This window comes from Vipera ursinii (genome assembly GCF_947247035.1).
Source record: "Vipera ursinii genome assembly, chromosome: 2".
Taxonomy (NCBI): Eukaryota; Metazoa; Chordata; class Lepidosauria; order Squamata; family Viperidae; genus Vipera; species Vipera ursinii.
In genome coordinates this window covers 241,511,162-241,536,633 of record NC_139513.1, presented here as the reverse complement: position 1 = coordinate 241,536,633, position 25,472 = coordinate 241,511,162, and the positions used below count along the sequence as shown (strand labels likewise).

The following is a 25,472-nucleotide window of genomic DNA, read 5'->3' as shown; positions in this document are numbered from 1 at the left end:
ATTGTAGCATAATGATATTTCACATAAACTTTGCTAATTTCCCCCCCCCCCAAATATTCCCAATATCCAGTAATATCATGAATTATACTGTGAAGTGAGCAATATTGGATGTCTCCAGTAGAGTTAATGTTCAAACTAAGTCTTAAACTCCCTTCCTCTTTAAGGTATAAAATGTGCTTGCTGTTGTGATTGATGTGGGCTGGGATATAGTGCAAAAGGAAGAATATTTAATTATTAACTCTTGTAATAGTTTCTTTGGTTAAATTAATCTTGCCAGTCACTGTTAACTGTGGAGAGTAAAGCCCATTACACTTTCCTATTCTTTGGAAAAGAAATAGAAATTTGAACTGGGATTATTAACATGGAATACTTGTTTCTCTGGCTTATATAAAGTTACTGCCCTTGCCAAATCATGCTATATTGAGTCATGCTTTTTGTAAAGTTAAGATTACACTCAGAAAATAAAGCACTAGCACAGTATGAAAATTTGGGTACAATAAAGCCAACTGCTTACTTCATTTTCTAAGATCCATACTTATATTTTTAATTTCCAGTCCAGAAGTGAAGAAATCAAAAATTACTTTGAATGCCACTATTTTAGTAATTATCTTTACCTTGGAAATGTTTTCATAGAAGAAGGACTTGCCTGCAAGTACTGAATGGTATTTTTGAGAAAAGATTAATGGGATTGCACTGTGAGATGCCAGACTCAGAAAAAGAGACAAGAACTGATTAAAATTTAAACAATTTCATTAAAGCTAAAAAAAAAGAATTTTCCTACCCTTCTCCAACTTTCAATATTTATGAATGGAATGATAGTGGTGTTTTACCATTTCAGGCAAGATCTTATTAAATTCAACTCATGTCATTGAATTTAAAACACAGAAGACAATGAACAACTGAATATTGGGGTAATATTAAATATAGGATTATTTTTTCATTCTAGCCATAAAAATTAAAAATTTATAAAACATTGAAAAATATTATCTCTAAGCACTAAAGATAAAATAAACCTCAGTCACATTTTTTTTACTGAAATTTTCCTTCTTGTGAATATTTTTATTTAATTCTTGTATCTGTCGTATTGATTAACTTTGCTTAACTTCTTTCTAGGACTTTTTCCAAATGTTCTTAAGTTCCTTTTTTTTAACTAAAAACTTTGTCATTTTCCTGCTGTAGAGCTGTTTGTGCGACAGCATAAGCCTCTTCCAGTCAACTTGGACAAAACTGTGCTGTAAACTATAGTGGAAAAACTGCTGTGGAGTATTCCCAGTAGAAATCTTGGAATTCCTTCAAGTGTATTGAGATTTTGTTAGAAATTGAATTGCCAGTGTAATCCATCTTCCTTGTGAGAAAAGATTCAGATAAAGAGAGCTGGAGCCTAGCAGCATTAAGTATTAGAACATCCCTTTAAATCAATAAGCTACAAATCTGGCGGTGCATTCAAGCAATGCCCTGGGCTACACTAAAGTGGGTTCCTGCTGAAACAGCATTACTAATAACAAATTCTGAGCACAGATAAACATAGTGGTGATGCAATATCCTAAATTATACCAGGCTTCGCCTTGTTAGGTTCTACAAAAACATTTATATTGTATTGACATATGTAAGGAAGCAGTTTTTCTTCTCTCTTTTTTCCCCAGATGACTTTCCAAATGTAGTTATTGAAGGCATTCTCCATGGATTGTTTTATCCCCACCTACAACCCAGGTAGAAAATGGTTTTGGATGGAAAATAATCGGAGTAAATTCAAGTTATATTCCTCGATGCAGGGGTTTGAAGACTTTTTTTTTTAAAAGTAAAAGTCAAAATATTGAAGCAAGGCACTCATGTTTGAAGTTGGAACTTTTGGGATTTTTTAATTGTATCACTTAAAATGGCTGCTTTTCAAGATTACAAATGGGGAAAAACGCTACTTGGTTGAACTTGTATACTAAACTCTGAATACTTAAATTTTAAAAGAACTGACAAAATGCCAAATTACACTAACAAGTTTCATCATGTATTTATAATTTTTGTGTGTTCGTGATAAATCATTACCCTAATTCTTTTGTCTCCACGTTGTACTCACTGCTGGCAGTGGATACATGAAATATAATGTATGACTAAAAAATGTAAATGTTAAAAAATAACTGCTAAAACTGGAAATGCAATATAAGCTCACTGTATCAGTATTTCTGATGTCATATTATATAAGTATTATTTTAGGGACAGAAATGTGTATGTGCTTGCAGTTTGGTTTAGTCTTAATTTATGTCATAAATTCGGCTGCAATGCTTTTATTAGCCCAAGCTTAATGTCATTTTCCAAATTGTGTTAATTTTTAACCTTTTGTAATACAGATAAGAATGAACATGATTAATAAAAATAATTAGCCAGTCCAGAGGCAGTTCAACTTGACTATCCTTTTCCAGCTCCTGGAATTTCCCCTTATTTTATCTGTTAAAAATGAAGCACTTTCCCAAAGGTTTGAGATGGAAGGACATAAAAATGTACTCAAAAACATACAAATATGCATTAACACAATTTAAAAATAAGAAATCATCACCAGACCTAGGATAAAAAATGAAAATACTGCTTCCACACAAATGTATAGTAAAAATCTGCCAGTTTTGATCTCATCCCAAAGGCTCGTCTACCTTGTCAACTCTGCAAATGAACATTTTGTTTATCAACATGTGGAATTCCAAAACCCCAAAACAGTGAAATAATGAACATCTATAAAAATACCAACTTGTTGGTCACATGTCCATCCACCACTTTGTCAGTTTTGAGTACATGTGCCATAGCTAGCACACAGTCATATTGTGGATGGAGCTGTAACATGCTGTGCTTCTTAACATGGGGGATTCACGCCTACCATAACAATCATGACTCTGTGCCAATGGGTACCTGGCACAGAAGAACATATTCTAGTTATCCCCTTCAAGGGCAGTTGCAGTCAGGTGTTTTCCTGTGTTTCAGTTGTCCTGGCAGATCATTCTCTGGGCAGCTTTAGGTTGGCCATTGGTATGAACTTTAGCCAATGTTAAAATGACTTCCTGAATGCTACTGGGGATTTTCCATCTCCTCTGTCAACGTTACCATCAAATCTTATCAAGCAGTAGATATTATTGCTCAAAAAGGCAACAGCAGGTGCAGACAATACATTCACATCCTCTTCAAAGCAGCTTTCCTGCCTCGGATCCAAATACTGTGAACCTGTCAAGGAAAGACTTCTTAAAAATACCTTCATTTTCTGAAGTCCATTTGTCTGTCACCCAGGAGAAAACTTTCTCCAATGCTGAACAAAATTCAATTCCCCATTTCATTCAGCCCTAACATTTTTCCACTGTTTTGAAATATGTCTGCACTTTTATGGTCAAGCCTTTTCACTCTGAACTGGTTTAACACTGATGTTAACAGTTTTTATGATTTTAAGTATCCATGTTTTGCTCCTTATTGTTAGCTGTAACGAATATGGGCAGAAATAAGGAAATAATCCATGACAATAAATAATATTCTTGTCTTGGTTTACATTATTACTACTGTGTTAGGTATAGAAAATGAAAATATATTAACATCTTTTAAAACTAATCGATCTGGATTAATAATAAATTATGCATGACAAAATAGAGCATTGCTTTAAAACAGTATATCTTTCACCAGTAGTTTAATATTTGTACACAAGGTAAGTAAACAAGATTTAAATGATAAAATTATAAAAGTAATATGTAACTATAATGACATATTTTGCATTTTCTAGTTGGAAGTGACGTCTTTTAATAAATGATATCTATGTATTATTGAAAAGGATGATGCAAGGCATTTGTTATGTCAGCATAATTTGTTCAATTACATAGTAATTTTTCCAAGTCTATTTTCAAATTCATAAATTAGGAAATCCACACTCTATACTGTAGAAGTGCTGGTTGAAAAATAAGGGGCTTTGTTCAAAGTTTCAAAATTATTATGCAAAGAGATTAAAAATATTCATAAGGTGGATACTAGTAAACAAAGAACAAGGGGCTATAAATATTTGTATTGTACGTGTAAAGATAATCTCAGTGTCAATCTCTTTAAATCAACACCTATGAAATGTTTTGCCCTAGAAAAGTAATAGCATAGCATTTCCTCATTTAATACCCAGGTATTTCTTTTACCTGCAAGGTCACCTTGTATAGTCTTTGCAAAGTATTTTTTGATAGAAGCTTCACACATTGATAACCAGACATTACTGCAGCTCAGGTGCTCCTATTTCTGTCAACTTCTCCAATCATCTACTTCAACCACAAAGGGTTCTTTTACATCTATTTTTCCACTGTTAATGATCACACAGTCCTGAAGAGGCCGGTCATGGTCATCTGTTGCCTGAAGTTCAATATCATGTACTACTGACTAAAGAGAGAGAGGCTTTTGATGAAAAGGAAAAAAATTAGGTATGACACACAAACAACAAATAAGGCGTGTGCTGTAGTCTACATTTTGTGGAATTTTTCACTTTAGAGGTTTTATATCTCTACGTGCTCATCACCATGGATGCAATCTATTTCTCTGTCCTAGTGATTTGAACAACAAAGTACACAGAAGCCTCATTTCAAAGTTTTTTTTTTACATAAATGGCTTTTCAGTCAAAAAAATCAACTCTGCATCACAGCTATGATCATGTGTAATGGTAGGGCTTGCCTTCTAGAACAGAGGTCCCCGACCTTTTGGGCACCAGGGACCGGTTCTGTGGAGAAAAGTTTTTCCACAGACCAGAGTGTGTGTGGGTTTGTGTGCTGCCTGCATCCCACAGATGGGGTTTTGCTTGTTTGTGCGGACTGGTTGCTGGCATGCCATGGATGGGTACCGGTCCACGGACCAGGGGTTGGAAACCCCTGTTCTAGAAGAAACTAAATCTGAGTGAAAGCTGTTGCTGTAGCTCTCTGTAAAACTGCTAAATCATCAAAAGAATATAAACACTGTACCACCTACATTTCTTACTGACAAATTAACAAAACCTAAAAACCTTTCCTTATATTTTGTAAAGGAAATAAGGGTAAGAAATTCTTGCTTGATGCTGAAAATGAAACAAAAGATAATTCTCACCAGCTAGAGAATTACACAACACTTTTTCCATCAGTAAGATGCTTTCTGTAGGTATCATTAACTTTTCACTGAGTATGCAACTAGTACACCTTTTGAACTAAAGAAATTTACACTCAGAACAGTGTTTTATTTCTAATAAATAAAAGCATTGTAGATTTCACTTACCATTCCATCAATGACTTTTCCAAATACTACATGTTTCCCATCTAACCAGCCAGGTTTTGTTACAGCAATGAAGAACTGGGAGCCATTAGTGTTTGGGCCAGAATTAGCCATGCTGATCCAACCAATGCCATAGTGCTTTAGCTTGAAGTTTTCATCAGGAAATCTATCTCCATAGATACTTCTTCCTAGATAACAAAATACTGATTTTCAAAAGCACTGTTTAGAAAGTTTTACAACACAGGGCTCTCGCTAGTAGAGCTACGCAAAATGTCTTCCAACTAGCCACTAGTTTAAGGGAAATTGTTGCCAAGCAAAAATTTAAGAGTGTGAGTAGATGTGTGTATGTGTGCTTTAATAGAGTTTCCCAACCTTTCTGTGTTAGCGGCCTAGAGTGGGGGGGGAGGGGATGATTTTGTGGGCAGGGCAGGCACATGTGCACGTGCATGCACACAGGCCTTGGAGTGGGGGCAAAGGGGATGATTTTGTGGGCGGGGCAGGTGCATGTATACATGGATGCATGAGCACTCACAACGTTTGCGGCAATACTCGTGCGAGTGGAGCCACAAGCACCCGTAATGAGGCTCGCATGAGTCAGACTGCAGGTGCCCACAATGAAGCTTACATGAGTGGGTTCATGAACACTGACGAAGGTCATGCAAGTGGGGCCACAAGCGCCTGCAATGACGGTCATGCGAGTGGAGCCGCAAATGCACCCAACGCTTGCAGAGCTGCTTGTGCGAATGGGGCCATGCGCACAAGTGGAGCTGTGCACGCAGATGCACATGTACACGCACCAGCCAGCCACTCACATAGCCCAGTGGTAATTGGGCCACAGCCAGTAGTGGGCTGCTACCCACAGGCTGGTGTCCCCTGTTTTAATACACATTACATCATGTATGTGCCTGATGGTGCACAGTTCAACTTTATTATAGTGTGATATATTTAAAGTGAAATGTTTTTATTTTTATGATATGCCATATTTAGATATATTTTGTTTAAGGAAAGCAATCAGAAAGAGTACATACAGTGCATTCAGAAAGTATTCAGACCCTCTTCACTTTGGTCTATTTTGTTATTCTGTAGCCTGATTCTACAGTTGTTGAAATTATTATTTTTTTGTTATTAATCTACACTCAGTACCCCATAATGACAAAGTAAAAGCAGAATTTTAGAAATGGCTGCACGTTTATTAAAAAGGAACAACTGAAATATCACATTGGCATAGGTATTCAGACCCTTCACTCAGTACTTTGTTGAAGCAGCAATTAAAGCCACAAGTCTTTTTAGGTATGACATGACAAACTTTGCACATCTGGATTGGGGGATTTGGGGCCATTCTTCCTTGCAAATCTTCTCAAACTCAGTCAGGTTGGATGGCGACCGTTGGTGGACAGCCATTTTCAGGTCCCTCCTGAGATGTTCAATAGGGTTCAAGTCAAGGCTCTGGCCACTCTAGGACATTCACAGACTTGTCCCTAAGCCGCTCTGGTGTTGTCTTGGCTGTGTGCTTAGTATCATTGTCATGTTGGAAAGTGAACCTTCGGCCCAGTCTGAGGTCCTGAGCGCTCTGGAACAGGTTTTCATTGAGCATATCTCTGTACTTTGCTCCATTCAGCTTTCCCTCAAGCCTGACCAGTCTCCCAGTCCCTGCTGCTGAAAATCATCCTCGCAGTATGATGCTGCCACTACCATGCTTCACTGTTGGGATGGTATTGGGCAAGTGATGAGAGGTGCCTGGTTTCCTCCAGACATAAGGTTTAGAATTTAGGCCACTGTTCAGTCTTGGCTTCATCAAGATTGAACAGAGAATTTTGTTCCTCACAGTTTGAGAAACCTTCAGGTGCTTTTTTGCAAACTGCAAGGGGACTTTCATGTGTTCTGCACTGAGGAGAGACTGCTGCATAGCCACACTGCTATCAAGCCCAGATTGGTGAAGGGCTGCAATGATGGTTGCCCTGGAACTCTGTCCCATCTCCACACAGGACTCTGGAGCTCAGTCTGAGTGACCATGGGGTACTTGGTCACTCTCTTACTAAGGCCCTTCTCCCCTGATTGCTCAGTATGACAGGGTGACCAGTTCTTGGAAGAGTCCTGGTTCTGCCAAATGTCTTCCATTTGAGAGTTATGAAGTGTAGATTAATGAGAAAAAAATGAATTACAACAACTATAGAATCAGGCTGCAGCATAACAAAATTGACAAACGTGAAGAGGGTCTGAATACTTTCTGAATGCACTGTATTATACAGCTTTAAATTGCTTTATTTATTTATATTTAATTTCTATAGTTTCCATCTCAACCAAGTGACTCTGGGCAGCAAACAATGCTAAAACAATTAAAAACTGCCAAAAAATATATACAGCAGCCAAGACAATTATCATAATAATTGTCAGTGAAGCCAAGAAATGAGGCCTGTTAGTAATAGAGCTACACACACCCCAACTTAATTTTGACCCACACTTTCTATATGACGGGGAGAGACCAAATTCAGGAGGACATAGCTAGGTTTTTAAAGCCTCATGAAAAGCCACCAGAATCTCTGAAAGATGGTCCAAAGGGCAAGGCTATCAGCACTCTTCTGATATTTGGACCTGGCAACGTGAATATTCTGTAAAGAAAGCAGTGTTACCTCCAGTACCATCTCCAGCTGTAAAGTCACCTCCTTGAATCATAAAATCTTTGATTACACGATGAAATTTGCTTCCTTTATAACCGAATCCTTTCTAAAATTTAAAATGACATAGTTGCAGTTCAGTACAGTTGCTACAATTAACAATGGGTGCAATTAAATGTTTAACAAAACAACTATTACGGTGTGGTTATTTAATTTAAATGAGGAAAAAATCAGAACATCCTATTAGTAATAGTCAGAGCTTAATTTCTATACCAGTGACGGCAAACCTTTTAGAGACCAAGTGCCCAAACTGCAACCCAAAACCCACTTATGTATCATCGAGTGCCGGGTGGGCGTGGCCCTTTGGGTGGGCGTGGCTATGATAGTAACGGCAGACTGGGTGGGACTAAAAAGTTCAATCAATCAATTCCAACTTTGCGAGAACTTTTTTTTTCCCGCGAGAAGTTGAAATTGATTGATTAATTGAACCTTTTTTTGTGTACATGGCGGCAGAGGCCTAAAGCAAAAAGGTTTTATAAAACCCAGCTGAAGGCCTAGGACTGGGGCGACAGCACGCGTGCCCACAGAGAGGGCTCTGCGTGTCACCTGTGGCACCCATGCCATAGTATCGCCACCACAGTTCTATACCTTTTCTGTATGAGGGGGAGAGACCATCTCACTCTATCCCCCCTGCACCAAGCCAACCAGACCTGGAGGAGAACCTTCAAGACATCAACTCTGAACTGAAAAGGAAAACTTGAACTCTTGCCTATTGCTAGAAAATAATGGATCAGTCACTACTGACATCAGATAAATAAGGACATGTGACAAAATTACTACTACTATTAAGTATATATATTTCTTTTCTATTAAATATGAAAACAGCTTTTAAAAAAGCTCTTACCTCTCCAGTTGCAAGTTTAATGAAGTTTTCTACTGTCTTTGGTACTACCTTTCCAAACAAGCCAATTACAATTCTGCCAGCATTTCTGTCACCAATCTTTATATCAAAGAAAACCTGGAAATTTTCAAAAATGGAAAAAGGAATCACTGTCAATATGATATATCATTATTAGACTAGGGCTATTTAGTAGAAGATAAACTGTTGTATTCTAAATAATGTGCTTTTCAGGTTCTATAAGGAACTTTTCTAACAAAAACTTTAACCAAGAAAAAAGGTTTTTGATTTATCATTTCTCAATGTCTTCTCCCACTTTAGATTATATTTATAGCATGGAGATGGGAATATTTCATAAGTTTCATGCTACCCATTTCAGAATGTAAAGAAATATTAGCTACACTTATTTTCTACCACTAACTATGCATGTATGTAAATTAAGGCTTATACTTTTATAACCTTCCTGTTTTATGATCTCAAGGTGATAAGGGTCTGTATCAAGTGGATTACAAGTTCAGAAATACAACTGTGTAAGTAAGTCATAGAGTCAAATGTTATAACAATTCCTGATTTCGTAACAGAAATACTAGCCATGCTTCACAACACTTTAATACTTTTCTTTACTGGTTTTTTTTAAATTTTCTAACCAAGATTCAAAACTATGTCTAGTCAGAATTTTCAGTTGTCATTGGACCGCGTTTGGGTAGTAAGGGGTATTGGGTTTATCCACTTAAGAGTTTTAAAGAACGAATTTTTCAACTTTTTCATCACTGCATCAAAAGTTGTTACTTCTCAAGTGTTTCTCAATGAGTCCATTTTGGCTCCTATCAATAGTCAAACTATCCAAGTTCACGATTAAAGAAAGCAATATTCAGGTTTTATTAAGTGATCATGATTTTTCACTTAACACAACACAGTAGCTACTTAGTTTAAATGCTAAGATTTAGACAGGGGAAACACTATGAACTTTCCTTTTTAAAAAAAATAAAAATGGCAATTAAAAAAAACATGCTGTTACCCTGTGAATACACGTTCTGCCAACTGTGGGATGTTGCATATAGTTTTATTTCCCAAAATTGCCTGCCTTCCTCACACATCATGGTCCTGGCAAAATCTAAGAAATTACCTGAAGAACCATCTTGTCCCAATTACATCAGTCTGTCCCATCAGGCAGGAGATGTATTTAGGGACCCCATCAATTAAATTTTGACTGGTGTGGTTTCTGCCACTGCCCCCCCCGAATATCTTGCCCCCAGAGATGAAATTGGTCCCCATTCTTTTGATCTTCTAGAACAGGGGTAGGCAACCTTGGCTCTTCTATGACTCGTGGTCTTCAACTCCCAGAATTCCTGAGCCAGCATGGTCTTCAACTCCCAGAATTCCTGAGCCTACCCCTGTTCTAGAAGAACATGAAGACTTGATTCTGCCAATTGACATAGGGATTGAAGACGGGGGGATGGGGAACCCACCCCTGGGGTACTTAATGGCCTGGAGGCACTCCTACCATCTTTTAACTTGATTTTATTCTGTACTTCATTCTGTTTTAATTTAGCTTTTAATTATCTCTTTTATATGGTTTTATGGATTCTATTTCTAAACTGCCCAGAGTCACTTGGATGGTGAGATCAGCTGCATTTTTAAGTATTTATAAACTGATACAGATATTTAGATTCGAGCTTCAATGAAGCAGTCCATTGGCTGGAAAGCAATACACAGAAGAATATGTCAATCTTTTTAAGATCACAATTTCCACTGGGCTATGATCTCATAATGTCTGTCCTAAGCTCCCTTTCAGAAATGTGTTAGGAAAGCAGAACAGAAAGGAGGCGTGGCAAAGCAGTGATATGATCCAGGTTTCAGAACTCCCCCAAAATTAGAAATTGGGGTTAAAGGTAGGGGCTTTTGAGTTTGGAAGCACAGATGGTTATATGATTATGTGAACTGCATATGCTGCAAAACAGGTATAAGAATTAAGTGATATTAAAAGGATGCATAAAAATGGCCATTATTCTTTTATGCTTTTATGTGTCTATCTCAAGAAAAATCAGGATTCCTCATCAATTGGTCCTGATCTGATATCTATTGAAATTTGCTATTTATTATACTGACTGGCTCTATACAGTAAGGGAATTACAAATCCTCCCAAGGCTTGCAGATTGTCAAATGTTAGAATCCACCTGGCTTTTGTTCTTTTCTGTTCCAACTAAATAACCAGGGCATAGCAACATCCCATATTTCTACATGAAATCAAACCATTTTCCAATGGTCTAATTAAATACCCTAATATCTTAGAATAATGTAAATATTTAGACAATTGGTAAAAAGCAAGCGCTACTACAGGTCTCTTTAACAAGATTTGTTAATAACAAGAAAAATAGAATTATTTATTCAATTTCTATAGCATCTCAACTCAACTAAGTGAGCCTGGGCTGCTTACATTATGTTTCTGTTATCTCCTTTTTAATTCAGAAAAGCACTAGTTTAATTTTTTGAATACTTAGTTCAACAGCATTATATCACACAAGATTCATACAAAGCAGTAAAAAAATTTCACTAAGGATGATTTATGAACAGAAGCAATGAATCAACTATGGGCTTTAGATACTAAAACATAATCTGAAACCATACTTGCTACTGGCTTCCTGATTATAGGCAAATAGGGATATAGGTTAACAGACAAATTACATTGACAAATCTTGGTGTAGATTCTTCTGTTCTTATATACATACATGCACACTGAAAGAATAATCTGAGACAAGTAAATTTAAAATTATTGACCTTACATTTATCTTTTCTCTACTACTTTTCATACATTCAAAATTATATTGTCTTGTTTAAATTTTAAGGGGTGTGCATTTAAGGGATAAACCTTTCAGTCACAGCTTCCAAGGCTGTATTGCCTAAAGAAAGTCTATATACTTTAACCCAAATTCAACTGTCACAGTCCGACTGCTACATGCCTCCAGCAGATTGATGCTCTCACACAAATCAGTGATATGTATCCAATAGTTATGGAGTCTTCCCCTAAATATAGAAACTGGCTCTTCCTCTAGGAAGGTTTTATCTCAAGTTCATTCCAGTTCCTTCCTTCACAAACATATTCAAGCAGGATCCTCACTAGTGATTTCAAGTGTCTTATATCATCCAATACTGAAGCCTGTCCTCATTAGTGTTATTTCAGTAGAACAATACTTCAATGCCTCTAGAATGTGCTAAAACTCATTCTCGTGATCCACTAATAACTGCAGCACCAAAAAAATTCTGCAGACACAGCCTACATTTACCTTTAGCTATTTTGGGTTTAAAGGTGAGTTTTCTCTGGATGTAAGTCTTGATGTATGAACACTACAACATATAAAACAGATGGCAAAATTGTGGACTGCAATTTTCTCAGTTCTTACTGGCCAAGTTGTAGATCTCTGTTTTGGAAATGGGAATAGCTCTTTCTGCATGGAAGATTGAATTAAACTGGGAAAAAGAACTAGGTTGTACCAGCTGTCTATTAGTGGTTCTGACACTAATCAGTGTGCTATAGTTCCTTTTACTGTTCCTGCTAGCAATCAACAGATAACTCCATTTATTACGTTTATTTTGAAGTTATTTTGAGTACTCCATAGGCTACTTCAAGTACTGATTGCCATAGCTTGTTCCTACCAATTGTCCTTTTCTTGCAATAGATATTATTTGGAAGTATGTGTGAAATTGACAACAGGTTTGCTAATTTCCCCTTCTAGCCCAGCAAAAGGAAGATCAGTAGACCAGTGTACAAAACCAGCCCATCCTATAGATCAGTGGGATGTAGGACATATTCTGGAATCAAGCAGGAGGTTGTCATCTTAGCATAGATCTCCTCACTTATTCTATACACCTCCTCTGCTTCACTGGCCCAGTCACCTAGATTATTTTTGGACACATCTATACTGTTCTTCCAGTATACAGAAATAGCCCAGGAAGAGATAACATTGACAAAGATATGTAGAAACTGTTCTGAGAAAGGAAAAAGCATAAGAAATTCAAAATAATCCTTATTTTGTTTGACAAGAGGGAACAAAGAAAAACTCTGGCAAACTACAAAATTCTATGACTGTACCTTACAACAACAGAGTACAGGTAGTTCTCAAGTTTCAACCACAACTGAGCCCAAAATTTATGTTGCTAAATGAAACATTTGTTAAGTGAGTTTGCCCCATTTTATGATTTTTCTTGCCACAGTGAATCGTTGCATTTGTTAAGATAGTAACAAGGTTGTTAAGTGAATTTGGATTCCCCACTGACTTTGCTAGTCAGAAGGTCGCAAAAGGGGATCACATGACCCCAAGACCCTGCAACGGTCATAAATATGAACCACTTTGCCAAGCATCTGAATTCTCTTCATGTGACTGTGGGCAATGCTGCAAGAGTTGTTAAGTGTGAAAAACGGTCATAAGTCACCTTTTTCAGTACCATCGTGACTTTGAATGGTCACTAAATGAACTGTTGTAAGCTGAGGACTACCTGTATTGTTCCTGTGATCCTTTGTGATATCTGTTTCTTGAGCTGGCTATCTCGAGGGCTGACATCAAGTGACAGACTGTCTCCATACTGTCAGTCAATCTTTAAAAAGTCTAATGCAGGGGTGTCAAACTCAATTTCATTGAGGGCCGCATCAGCATTGCGGTTGCCCTCAGGGGGGTGGGTGGGTGTGGCCTGGGTGGGCATGGCCTACTGGGTGGGCGTGGCTAGAGTGCGTATGGCCTACTGGGTGGGCATGGGCAGCTCTACATCGTTCGCATCAAGGGTGCCTATGGGGGCCTGGGCAGGAGTGGGACAGATCTGAGGGTCTCTGGCAAAAGGAGGGTCTCTGGGCCAGGGCCAAGGCAGTGGGGGCCGTTCCCTCACTGTTTCCAGGATGGCTTCGCGGGCTGCATGAAACCACTTCGCTGGCCGGATCTGGCCCCTGGGCCTTTGTGTTTGACATGTCTGGTCTAATGCAAGGGTCCTCAAACTTGGCCACTTTAGGACTTGTGGACTTCAACTCCCAGAATTCTCCAGCCGGATGGCTGGGGAATTCTGGGAGTTGAAGTCCACAAGTCTTAAAGTGGCCAAGTTTGAGGACCCCTGGTCTAATGCCTCCATCCTGGTCACCCATACTCATCCAAGCCCATTCCACTCCACCTTAAGGACAGCAGAACTGACACTCCCCAAAAGCAGCTTTACCGTGTTACACCCCCCCCCCCGTTACCGGGGAAGGAGGCGGTCAAATGACAAAAGTCACCGAAAAGTCACGGGAGGGATGGGCAGAGAGGACCGTAAAATTGGTGCAGGTTTCTGCAATTCAAGCGGGGTTTTGTAGACCAGCGTTTCCCAACCTTAGGAACTTGAAGATGCGTGGACTTCAACTCCCAGAATTCCCCAGCCAGCTATGCTGGCTGGGGAATTCTGGGAGTTGAAGTCCACGCATCTTCAAGTTCCTAAGGTTGGGAAACGCTGTTGTAGACGACGCTACAAAATCCCAGAGCTCACGAATGAGGAAAAGGCAAAGCAACAAGCCAAGCGCGGGGAAGCATCGCCTTGGAAACCGTCGAGGCGAAGCAAGCGCCCGTCTGTCTCCCCAAGTTAACTGCTTCGCCTCTGCAGCGGATGGGGAAGGGGAGGGGCCTACATCCCTCCCGCACTCTGGCTCCTCCCCTCAGGACGACAGTCACCTTCGCGGTCACGGCGGGTCCTCGCCTTCGGGCGGCCTCGGCCCCTGCGAGGCGCTGCCGGGCGCCGCAGCAAAGGCACAGGAGCAACACGAGCGGCGCTAGGCGGCGGCCCATCCTCCGGTCCTCGCCGTCCCCTCCGCCACGTCCCGGCGCCTGCGCGGCTCTCCCTGGCGGCGGACTCCTTTGTGGCAGGGGCGGAGCAGCGCGGAGGGAAAGGCGGGGCGGGGCCTGCGAGTCGCGAGGGGAGCGCTGCCGACGCGTTGGCCTCGGCCAGGGGTCGGCAACCTCGGCTCTTTTATGACTCGTGGACTTCAACTCCCAGAATTCCTGAGCCAGCATAGCTGGCTCAGGAATTCTGGGAGTTGAAGTCCACGAGTCATAAAAGAGCCGAGGTTGCCGACCCCTGGCCTCGGCGGACGGCTGCGGCGCGTGGGCTCCTTTGCCTTGCCCGGAGGGCGGCCGTGGCTCCCGCTGGGGGTGCGAGCTGCGGACGCGGGGCTCCAGAGCGCGGCGCTGAGGCGCTGACCCAACGTGGAGGGTCCTTCAAATGCCATGTTGGCTTGAGGAGGGGACTTGCGGACTTGAGAAGATGGAGAACGTCTTAAAGGACGGTTTTAAACCTCCCGATTTTGAAATGAAATAAATGGGCATTGTTATTCCTTTTTTTTTTCTTTTATTTTGCCCGAAACAAGTTTGGATGCTGTCCAGAGGCAATTATTTGTATATTCCCCTGAATATTTTAGTACAGCCGATGTGAGAGAAAAGTACACTTAATTTCCCCTATAACTTAAAATATTTTTAATATAACATAAAATGTGTTAAGTAGGTTTGTCAGGGGTCTTCAAACTTGGCCCTTTTACGACTTGTGGACTTCAACTCCCAGAATTCCTCAGCCAGCATGCCTGGCTGAGGAATTCTGGGAGTTGAAGTCCACAAGTCGTAAAAGGGCTAAGTTTGAAGACCCCTAGTCTAAAACTTGCAGTGGTACAGTGTGGGCTGTTCCTCTCCAGCCTAGGGAGGCAATCCTGTCTTATTTCAGAATATTCCTTTAATTTGCTCTGCTCATCACAAAAGATCCTCAGCAAGCCAAGGACAGATTCCAAACCACTGGAATTGATTCTGGCATTTTATTTTTAACACACAGTTTTCTCCTACAAACTTGGTGTGTCTGTGTCTGTACATTTCTTCTATTCAATCGCATCCATTCCTTGGCATGGTTTTGTAGAAGTGGTTTGTTATTACCTCCTTCCTAGGGCTGAGAGAAAGTGACTGGCTCAATATCAGCCAGCTGTCTTTCTGCCCAAGACAGGACTCATCCTCTCCTGGTTTCTAGCCTGATGCCTTCATCATTATGGCAAACTGTCTCTCTTTATATTGCTAGGCTCTTAAATCCAGGTCCTAAAGGCAAGGTAAAACTCTAAAAATAAGAAAATGATGTTTCTTGATATGATTCTAGCGTCATAGTTAAAATTCTGCCCCTAAATTTATTTATTATATTTTATTTTATTTTATTTTATTTTATTTTATTATATTATATTTTATTTTAATATTATATTATATTATTATATTATATTATATTATATTATATTATATTATATTATATTATATTATATTATTATATTATATTATATTATATTATATTATATTATATTATATTATATTATATTATATTATATTATATTATATTATATTATATTATATTATATTATATTATATTATATATAATATTATATTATATAAATTAGGCTATAGGCTATTCCCAGATCTGAACAATCAAAAGGATGATTATCAGGATGATTGGAGTAACATTTTAGAAACAAAATGTTGAAAGAAATCAATGTCAAGCAAATGGTACCTTCTAAATCAGTGAGAGCCATGGTTTTAAGCCAGATTTTGTTTTTGTTAACTATCATAGATTCTCTTACATGAGCTGGCCCTTTGCTTACAGCCACAACACGCAAACAATAAACTTACAAGTTACACAGTTGATGCTGTTCAAGATTGTGATACATAATATCAGCATATAAACCTTGAAAAGTTTAATGTAAACATGGGCCACATTTTAGAAGCAATTCAACACTTATAATAGACAAAAAGAACTGGGGGTTAAAGCCTTTGCAAAACTGGATCACCTTGTAATATTAATTTCAGATATTTTCCTGACCTTATCTTTTTTCTCTTTTTTGCTGCAATTTTTTTATCATTTTGACATACAAATAAATTATAATTGTTTATTGACAGTTGCTATTTTAACCGATGACACTGACTGATTTTGTAACATTTTGAAATTGAATGAAGTACAAAGAAAATGTATGTTTTACCATACAATGATACTATGTTCTGCTTTGTGTGAAATAAACAATATTTCCATTAAACCCTTTAAACATGTCTCTGTTACGATTTATCTTACGGATAAAGAAATATTTCAACGGCAAACTGTAGTAATATATCCTTCCCATAAAAATACCATGACTGTGACACAGTAGTTCTGTTCAACTTCTCTAGCTCTTTTCAGCCACCACTATTGCCAACATAATGTTAAGCTGTAAATCATCTTAGCAAAAAGTTTTACTTGCAGGTATTCATAAAGCTATCGTGGTATAAGTAAAGGACAGTGAAGTTTCAGAGTCAGTCAACATTCCTTCATGGAAGGCAAGTGGGTCTCACTACTGTTTATTTTATATGCATGCAATAGTATATAATTCCCCTTCTGCCCAAAGGAGTTTAAAATGGGGGGGGGGGGCAAATAATGAAAGAAGATCCTTTTGTATCTGCATTTTGATTTTTTGCACAGAGACATGTGAATGAAAGAGAGCTGCTTTCGTCTTGATGAAAACATTGGCTCCTATGAACACCTCTGATTCTATCATAGGGCCAGCGTGTGGGCTGCACAGTGCATTTAGTTTATTAAATGATTATTAAATGAATGATACAGTTTTGCATAATTCAATGAACTGATAGGTTTATATAAGACAACAAAAAAGTGAAATGTATTAAGTGATTAAGAAAATTGACTGAACTAGTCCATGGGGTCAGAAATTAATTCCAGAGTTTTTAAAAAGGATAATACGTATATTATCCAGTTACTTGTCATTAAATATTTTGCTACTTTGCTACTATCTGTTCAGGGAGCAATAAAGCTTCATAAATCATAGCACTTCCTTTTCAACAATGATGGTTTGTGAAGTCTGATGTTTTTGAGGATTAGTGGCTATATCAGAACACAGAATGGCAAAATTATATCGATAGAAAAGGTACTAGTGCCCCAAATATCCAAACAAATTGGATGAAGAAAAATGTGTAATATATCTATTTTTAAAAAACGCTACTTAAAATCAATCAAAATTTAATCTAAATTGCTAAAATTTAATTTAATCAAATATAAGTGTTTCTCTTTAACATAGTTTTCATAGTATTTTACAAGGACACAAATTGTATGCACAATTGGAAATATTGTTATTGCATGATGAAGTGGACATGTAAGATACTGTATATACAAGTGATTAATATTAATTTGGTAAGTTAATTGTTTAGATTTGTTTTTCAGCTCGTCTTTCATTTTTCATTTTCTTTATTTCTACAATTTGATAACTAATTTGTCAGGTATTACTCTTTGTTTTTTAATTTGATATATTGTGTTTTTTCTCTTTATAAAAATTGCAAAAAATTAAAAGCAAAGAATAATTCTGAACATCAAAGACGTATCATTGTCATGCTGATGATTTCTAAGGCAGGCCTAGAAATTTACAGTGTCCTGGCTTCAAGGCCAATACTTTAATCACTGAGCTATACATGGTCTCTTAAAAAATGGTCTAAAATCCCTTGTTTCCACATCCCAATTAGACAAGCCAGCATCCCAGAATGCTTTTGTTAATGGTCATTGCTTTAAGAAAAGAAAGTTACTAGGCATTATGCCAAGTTTATCAGCACATCCCAGTTATGGTTGAAGCCATTAACACCGATAGAAAACTGATTGGAATCATAGTCCTTTAGTATTTGAAAGAGAGTGATTCTCTTCTATGAACATGCTTAGACTTTCACTATCCTACTATCAACAAAAAAAATGTTATGAGCATAAACAAATTCTTTTGGCTGCTATTCTCAGGTTCTTAAAGATTCTGCCAAGAGAAGTCAGCTTAGCTTCCTCTATTACATCCCTCCATCAGCAGGCAAAACATTTTAAGGAGACCAGCATTTGTCAACTTTAAGATAAGTGGACTTCAACTCTCTGAATGGCTCCAATGCTGACTGGGGAATTCTGGGAGTTAGTCTACTTATCTTAAAATTGCCAAGGTTGAGAAATACTGATCTAGACAGACTTTAAGTATAGAAACAAGGATGCGTGCTGGAATTGATTGCAATTGTTTGGTTGTTGATACTTTTATTGATGTATTTTAAAAGTTCAATGTGTTTTTATTTGTGTTTTAACAATCTGATTGTTAGCTCCATTGTGTGCTAGGATGTAAATTCAACAAATAAATAATTGCACTAATTACTCAGTGTTAGAGGAATTTAGAGTAAGCTTGGGTTCAAATGCCTCTGAACTTGGAGATTAGTTATAATATCAAACAGCTGTTAATAAACTTAACCTGTTCACATTAGGATTTTTTTTTATTTTGAGCAACACCAGCTAGAAAGATGGCTCTTTGCTTTAAAAACATATGTTTGACCTGTTTTTCAGATTTGTCTTACTATCCCAATTTTATTTATTGCATAACATTTTCTGCAATGTTTACTGTATTGTAAATAAATTCAGGTAGAGCCATATGATAATTCTGTTAGGACTAGTCCTTTTAAATAAATTTGATGATCCTAAAAAAGTTATTAGCTGTGTCTTTTGGAACTCAATATAAATGTTTGTTTTTAAGCCCCAATAATAATTGTTTATTATATTGTATGATCTTCTGAGGCATAATGAAATATTAGATTTTTTACAGATTAACTTTTCAGAGCATATGCATTAAAATGAACACTTTAAAGTTAAACAGATTGATACAATTCCATTTTTTTCTGAATAGGCTAACGCTACATTTAATATACAGTGAAGAACTGTATATACCAGTTGCAGTTCACAAACGGTTAACATTGCAATTAAGCCTATAAATTTTACTAAGTTCTAACAACATTCAAACATTCTTCCCTTTAGTAATTAATGAATTATAACAGGTTTGAGGTTTGCAAAAAATACCTGAATTTTATTTCACTGTGAAATATTTATTATAGCATTAAGGAATCATGGCCATATCAAATCTGCTTAGAAGAACTATCGTTCTCTGATGTCATAGAATTCTTTTTTCCCCTTTCAAAATATAGCTTTGGGTATTCAAACACAGGTTTTAAATGTCTACCTGGGTATGATTTATTCAAATCCATTCCTGCATATGTCTGAATATGTCCCTGGTTTCTAGCAGCAGCAATCACAGCCTGAAAGCTGTGCAGATGTTTCTTTGATTATATCTAGGGAGATGTCAATGATATCCTTAGAAGCAGAAAGATTGGCTTGGCAAGACAACTGGTGGCATTCTTCTTCTCATTAAAACATCAGTTTGATAAAGTCCATATTGCACTGTGTTTCAAACCTATCAGGTTTTGTTTAACATTCTAATCATTTATACTGCACCCATTGCACAGGCTTCTAGCAGATTAGCTTTTTACCAAGTTCTTCCTTTAGGATTTTTTCTTCCATCAAGTTGACAAGTGAGAAAAAAAAACCTCATTCTTAAGATTGCCAGTCCTGCGTGCTTATGAAACAACAAGGTTATGATGAACTGTTAAGTAAACTTGTCAACTTGTCTGCCCTCTTGGGCTTTTAGGTTCTGATTCACTGTCCTTTGGAAGACAATCTAGTGCTTTCTCAGTCTAAATGATGTTTTTTGTCAACATCTACCCTAATGTTGGACAACATTAGCAACTTAATGACAGCTTTGGATCTGTCTTTTGGTAGGAAAGCTTGGCTACCAAAAAAAGCAGTCTAGGTTCACGATTGTTATGAGAAAGGAAAATCATAAAATCAAGCTGATGCAATACATGAAGGGCCAAGTACAGTATTGTTTGCAGTACTAATCCAGATTTTAAAAGAATATTTTTTTTAATTGGAGCTCTAATTGCCAGTCACTTCATAAACATCCTGGTGATATGTTTACGTCTTAAGGAACCAGTGTCCTTAAAGAAGGTAAACATTTGTCATCCCCATCAAAATTGTTGTTGTTTTTTAAAAAAAAAAAAGGAACATATTATAGTGTCATTAATTAGAAAATTAGATCCAAACAATGTTGAGATAAAAATGAATTTCTTCTTTTAAAAAATGATTCGTCTTTGTCAGTATCTTGTAAGACAATTTAAAATGTGGTTACAAAAAAAAAGAATTATGCAGCTGTCACTTACACATTTATTCTAATATAATGTCCCACAGAAGAAAAGATCCAGAAGAAATAACTTTTCTTGCAAATATTTTTTCTTTTTCACTATGTCAGTGACAGGAGAGGGGGGCAGAAAAATTGGCACGACTATTTTTTCCCCTTGTAGAAATGTGAAAGATGTCTCTGCTTTTTGCATTCTGCTTTCTGTCAGAATGCAAAAAGTGATACAATAATCCCAGCATAGAAAATTGATATAAAAGAAAAAGCATCATCAATGTTGGTAACCCCTGGATATTCCTTCTTTTTTCCTGGGATAGATTTATGGTTTTAAGGCACACCTCCTTCCACTGACCCCATCGCCCCCACCACCACCACACACACAAACAGGTATTAGGTTTTCTGTCTCAAAAAGGCAGGACAGCACACCTCCAATGAATCTGTAAGGAGTAAAAGGTATTGGAGATATTGTCCTTGCTAGTTACATTGATTACTGTTGTGTTTCTGGGCCAATGTTATTATTTAATTATTTAATTAATTCTATATGCCACCCATCTTATTCTCCGGAGCATACTGGCTTATGAGACAATAAAATTATAAATATAAGAATAGTTATAAGCATAAAAACAATTTAAAAATTACAAAGTTAAATGCCGAGTAAAAACCAAGTGCTCAAGAAGAGTGGAGTTAGTGCCTTCTCTGCCACTGCAGCAACCACCTCCAGACTGGAGCACTTCCATCAGGGCCCCAAGCCAAGTGGCAGAGTCAGGTTATAAGGCCCTTCTGCAAAGCCAGATGTTGCCAGTAATACCTTTTAAAATAGAGCTATGTAACCTGCACCTCCAAATTTCTTATTATCATAACATCGCTTAAGAATAAAAATAGGATTTATGATTAATTTTGGCAGAGAACTAAATAAAATCAGTATGTATACAAATAAAATGGCTCTGCATATTTGAGAGAGAGAGAGAGAGAGAGAGAGAGAGAGAGAGAGAGAGATCCCCTTTTTTAAGAAAAGCACAAATAAATCTGAAAATTCCAACCATAATTATTCCCTTGATGCTTCCGATTATCAAAAGCCTGTCTATACTGCTGTAAATGATTTGGGACAGATTACCTTATAGACCATCTTCATCCATTTGAAACACATATGCTAAAATCCATACTATGTACTTGCTAGAGAAATGGGTTAAATTGGTGAGCTCAAGAAATTGATCGTTTGCAGGGATGACTCCAGAGTTAAGGAATTCCCTTTCATCTCCTTTATACTTGTCCTCATCTGTGCAGTTTTTTGACTACCTCCAAAATATACCTCTTTGGTTCCTCTCTTAAAAATGTAAAATGCAAAACCAACTCATAGTAGTAATTTTTATACACAAATTGACTTTGCCAATACTATATTTCATACATAATTCCTCATAAGAGTCTGTTCCTAAAGATATCCTAACACTAGTAGCATTTCCAGAATAAAAATGAGATACAACCTCATTATTCTATCTCATTGTATAATACCAATCACTAGAAAACAGTATACTGGAATTATATGTGTATGTCATCAAAGTAAAGTTTTATTGAAAAGCAATGAATAGAAAAACAAAGTAGAACTGAATGCAATCCAATTCAGCTCTATGAATACTGATTCTAAAATTAGGTCAGATTTGTTCTGTCCCCTTATTTGAAACATAGATAGCAATGGCAGAAATGTTAAGTAATAACTTATTTATTTATTTATTTAATTTTTGTATGCAATCTAATCTATGACTTGGAAATTGGAATTTTATTTTTGTATAAGGCAGTGATATAGTTTCTAATAAAAAATGATGTTAATTAGTTGAAGCAAAAATACCCTAGTGGCATGTTAAATAGATTTGTCATGACCTTGTAACTTCTTGACCTAGAATTCTCCCAGAATCTTTCTTATACTTTGGATAAGGATCAAACATATTTTGTTATGCTATAATTGTTCCTCAGAACATAACAGTTTTAAGCAATAGTTTTAATTTATAATAATTGAGTATACTTATTTATTTATTTATTTATTTATTTAGTAAGTAAGTAAGTATGTCAACCATCACACCAAAGATGACTCTAGGCAGCTTATTCATAAAGCATTATTTTGATCTTGTTATTTTCTTTCTCATCATTAATTTGAACTTTCAATTCTCAGAACTAGGAATAATTTGGATTCATGGCAATATTTTTTTAAGCAATTGGTCTTTGGTTTTCTGATTGATTGATTCTGATTTCCAAAGAAGGAAAAACAACATCTCAGGAGTTGTAGAGGTTGCCTCTGGCAATAGAATAGAAAAAGGGGAGTTTGAAATGGTAAATGCATACATAACGCTTTTTTAAATCATTCACATTTTGTTTTTATTCTGATAACATGTAATTAATAAAATCATATCAGTTGGAGAGATCATGGGACTAATGGGACTATGGGACTTATATGGGAACTTTTCATTTCATTTATACTAAGCTGTTTTGAGATCTGAACTCAACTAAACACTTATTCTACTTCAAAAGACCACAGATAGAAGCAGAAAAATGTTTGTCTATGAAATATCTGAGTTTTGGGTGAGTAGAGAACTAATGGATTTAGCCTATGCTAAAAAGAGTCTGAACAAAAGCAGGTCGAATTTGGAACAGAAAGGAACTGTATCATGTTATGACTTTAATCATATATACGAATAGGGGGTTTGTATGAAGCCTGAGGTCACAATTCTACTATTCTATTATATATTATTCACAATGGACACAGCGATACACAGAAAAATGTTCAACCGCTAGTGCTATAAGACATACAAAAGTTTCTAAATGACCACTAAAACCATGTGCAAGCAGGTAAGTTATCTAATTTCCTCTAGTATAATTTGTTGATTTTTTTTAAAAAAAATGTGTTAATTGTATTTTAAGAGGGGGGAATCTAGTCTCCTTAAATAGTCACTACAAAGTCACTGTAGAAATTATACTGAGATTTTTAAAAATTTAAGAAATTATACCAAGATTAATTTTTTTAAAAATTAATTTAAAGCATTGTAATAGTTTAATTATTGTCCTTTAAAATGTCTGATGGTCTTATTTTTTGAGTAACAGCACAGATAGAATTGTGATAGAATATGACTGATAAACATTTAGTGTAGTGGTTAAAGCATCAAGCTAAAAAACAGGAGTTGAAGTCCCATCTTAGCCATGAAAGATGGCTGGGTGACTTTGAGCCAGTCATTGTCTGTCGGCCCAACTTATCACACAGAGTTGCTGTTGTGGATAAAATATGAGGAGAAAGGTGTGTTGGATATATTTGCCACCTTGAGTTATTTGTAAAAATAATAAAGGAGGGTACAAATAAATACATAATAAAATATACTTACTGAGGGAATGGTGCTTGGTAGGTGGTGAAGATAATTATTAAGGAATAAAAGATCAAAATGTATCTGTTTTCTGTTTCTATTTTGTTTATTCCATCCATTTTTAACCTATACTATTTCATCCATTTTAAATAATTTACTAAAGAAACAAGTTTATCACAATAATTTTCTCTCTTCAACTCATAGTTACTTTCCTCACATAATTAAATTTTGATCTGGTTTAACCAGCTATAGAGATTTAATGCTAAATTATTCTTCCATTGACAATAAAATTGAGAAATAATCTGAAATCTCCAAATAATAATGTAACTACAGTTATTTTTACTCACTCGCAAGACAAGTTTGCAACTCTTATGGATACGCTTGAACACCAGATTGTAAAATGAGCCTGTTATTAAGTAACTCTCTCTTCTGAAGGCAGGGCTTAAAACATAGTTGGACTCAGGAGGATAGTAATCCTTCAATCATTGCTTGGACTTAGTGCAACTGATCAAATATTCACTATTATTCTAGTTATTGGCAGTGACTTCAATGTTCTCATCATGATTCATTGGAACACATTAAAGATTATGCTTACGTACCATAAGTTAAATGCCATTTTTGAGTTTTGAGACATATAAATGTGTACAGGCATATTTGAAATAAGCCAGAGACACTTACTCTTCCAACTTAATTGCCTAATGGGCAGACTGCCCTGCTCTCTTGCAACTGTTCACTGTAGGGAAACAGTCTAATCTGGCTTTTCCTTTTTCAGCAGAGATTTATGTACTGTTCATATCCCTCTGCTAGTATAAAATCAAGATTATTGGTGCAGAAAATTCAGATATGCAGTGCTTATAGTAAAAACAATTTGCAGTTAATATGGTCTGGAATGAAACTCCCATTATTTCTTGAAGACCATCATTTCCTGAATTGAGACCTATTCTTTCTTATGAAAAGGCTGCATATAGCTATGTGAATAACACCCCGGCAAAAGAAATGACCACAAATTCTTTCATTTGTGCACTGGATCAACATGGTTCACAGATATTTAGAGCTCACTAAAGCTCACATTGCTGCCAGGTTTTTTACTTATATTCTATGTCTAATATTGCAGTGGGAAATATGTTGTTTCTTGTGTATATTTCCTAACATATTATTATATATTAAGAAATGATGTTTCAATTTGGCTGAAGTTCTTAAGACCTAACCCAGAATGTTTTGGAATTCTAAGAAAAATCTCAAATAATATTTTCAACTGATTTCTTAAAAGCTATAGTTTACATTCATGATATATTAATTTTGGATTTGCAGGGTATTTAAGTTGCAAAGCTTAATGTTAC

The 25,472-nt window shown here is 36.7% G+C and overlaps 2 protein-coding genes across 2 annotated transcripts in view; one reads left to right on the top strand and one right to left on the bottom strand.

Annotated features, from left to right (window-relative positions):
* SNX24 (sorting nexin 24) overlaps positions 1-2,374 on the top strand; it is an 84,588-nt gene extending 82,214 nt beyond the window's left edge. The window contains exon 7 of the mRNA XM_083356272.1: positions 1,644-2,374. Within this exon, the coding sequence (XP_083212398.1) occupies positions 1,644-1,714 (71 nt within the window). The 3' untranslated portion in view covers positions 1,715-2,374. The remainder of the gene's footprint in view (positions 1-1,643) is intronic.
* Positions 2,375-3,561: 1,187 nt separating this feature from the next.
* Positions 3,562-14,595, bottom strand: PPIC (peptidylprolyl isomerase C). The gene is made up of 5 exons (XM_083353158.1): positions 14,430-14,595; positions 8,752-8,865; positions 7,863-7,956; positions 5,236-5,420; positions 3,562-4,377 (listed from the first exon to the last, which is right to left on the bottom strand). The coding sequence occupies exons 1-5, from the start codon at positions 14,541-14,543 to the stop codon at positions 4,243-4,245; spliced, it is 642 nt and encodes a 213-aa protein (XP_083209284.1). The 5' UTR covers positions 14,544-14,595; the 3' UTR covers positions 3,562-4,242.
* Positions 14,596-25,472: the final 10,877 nt, after the last annotated feature.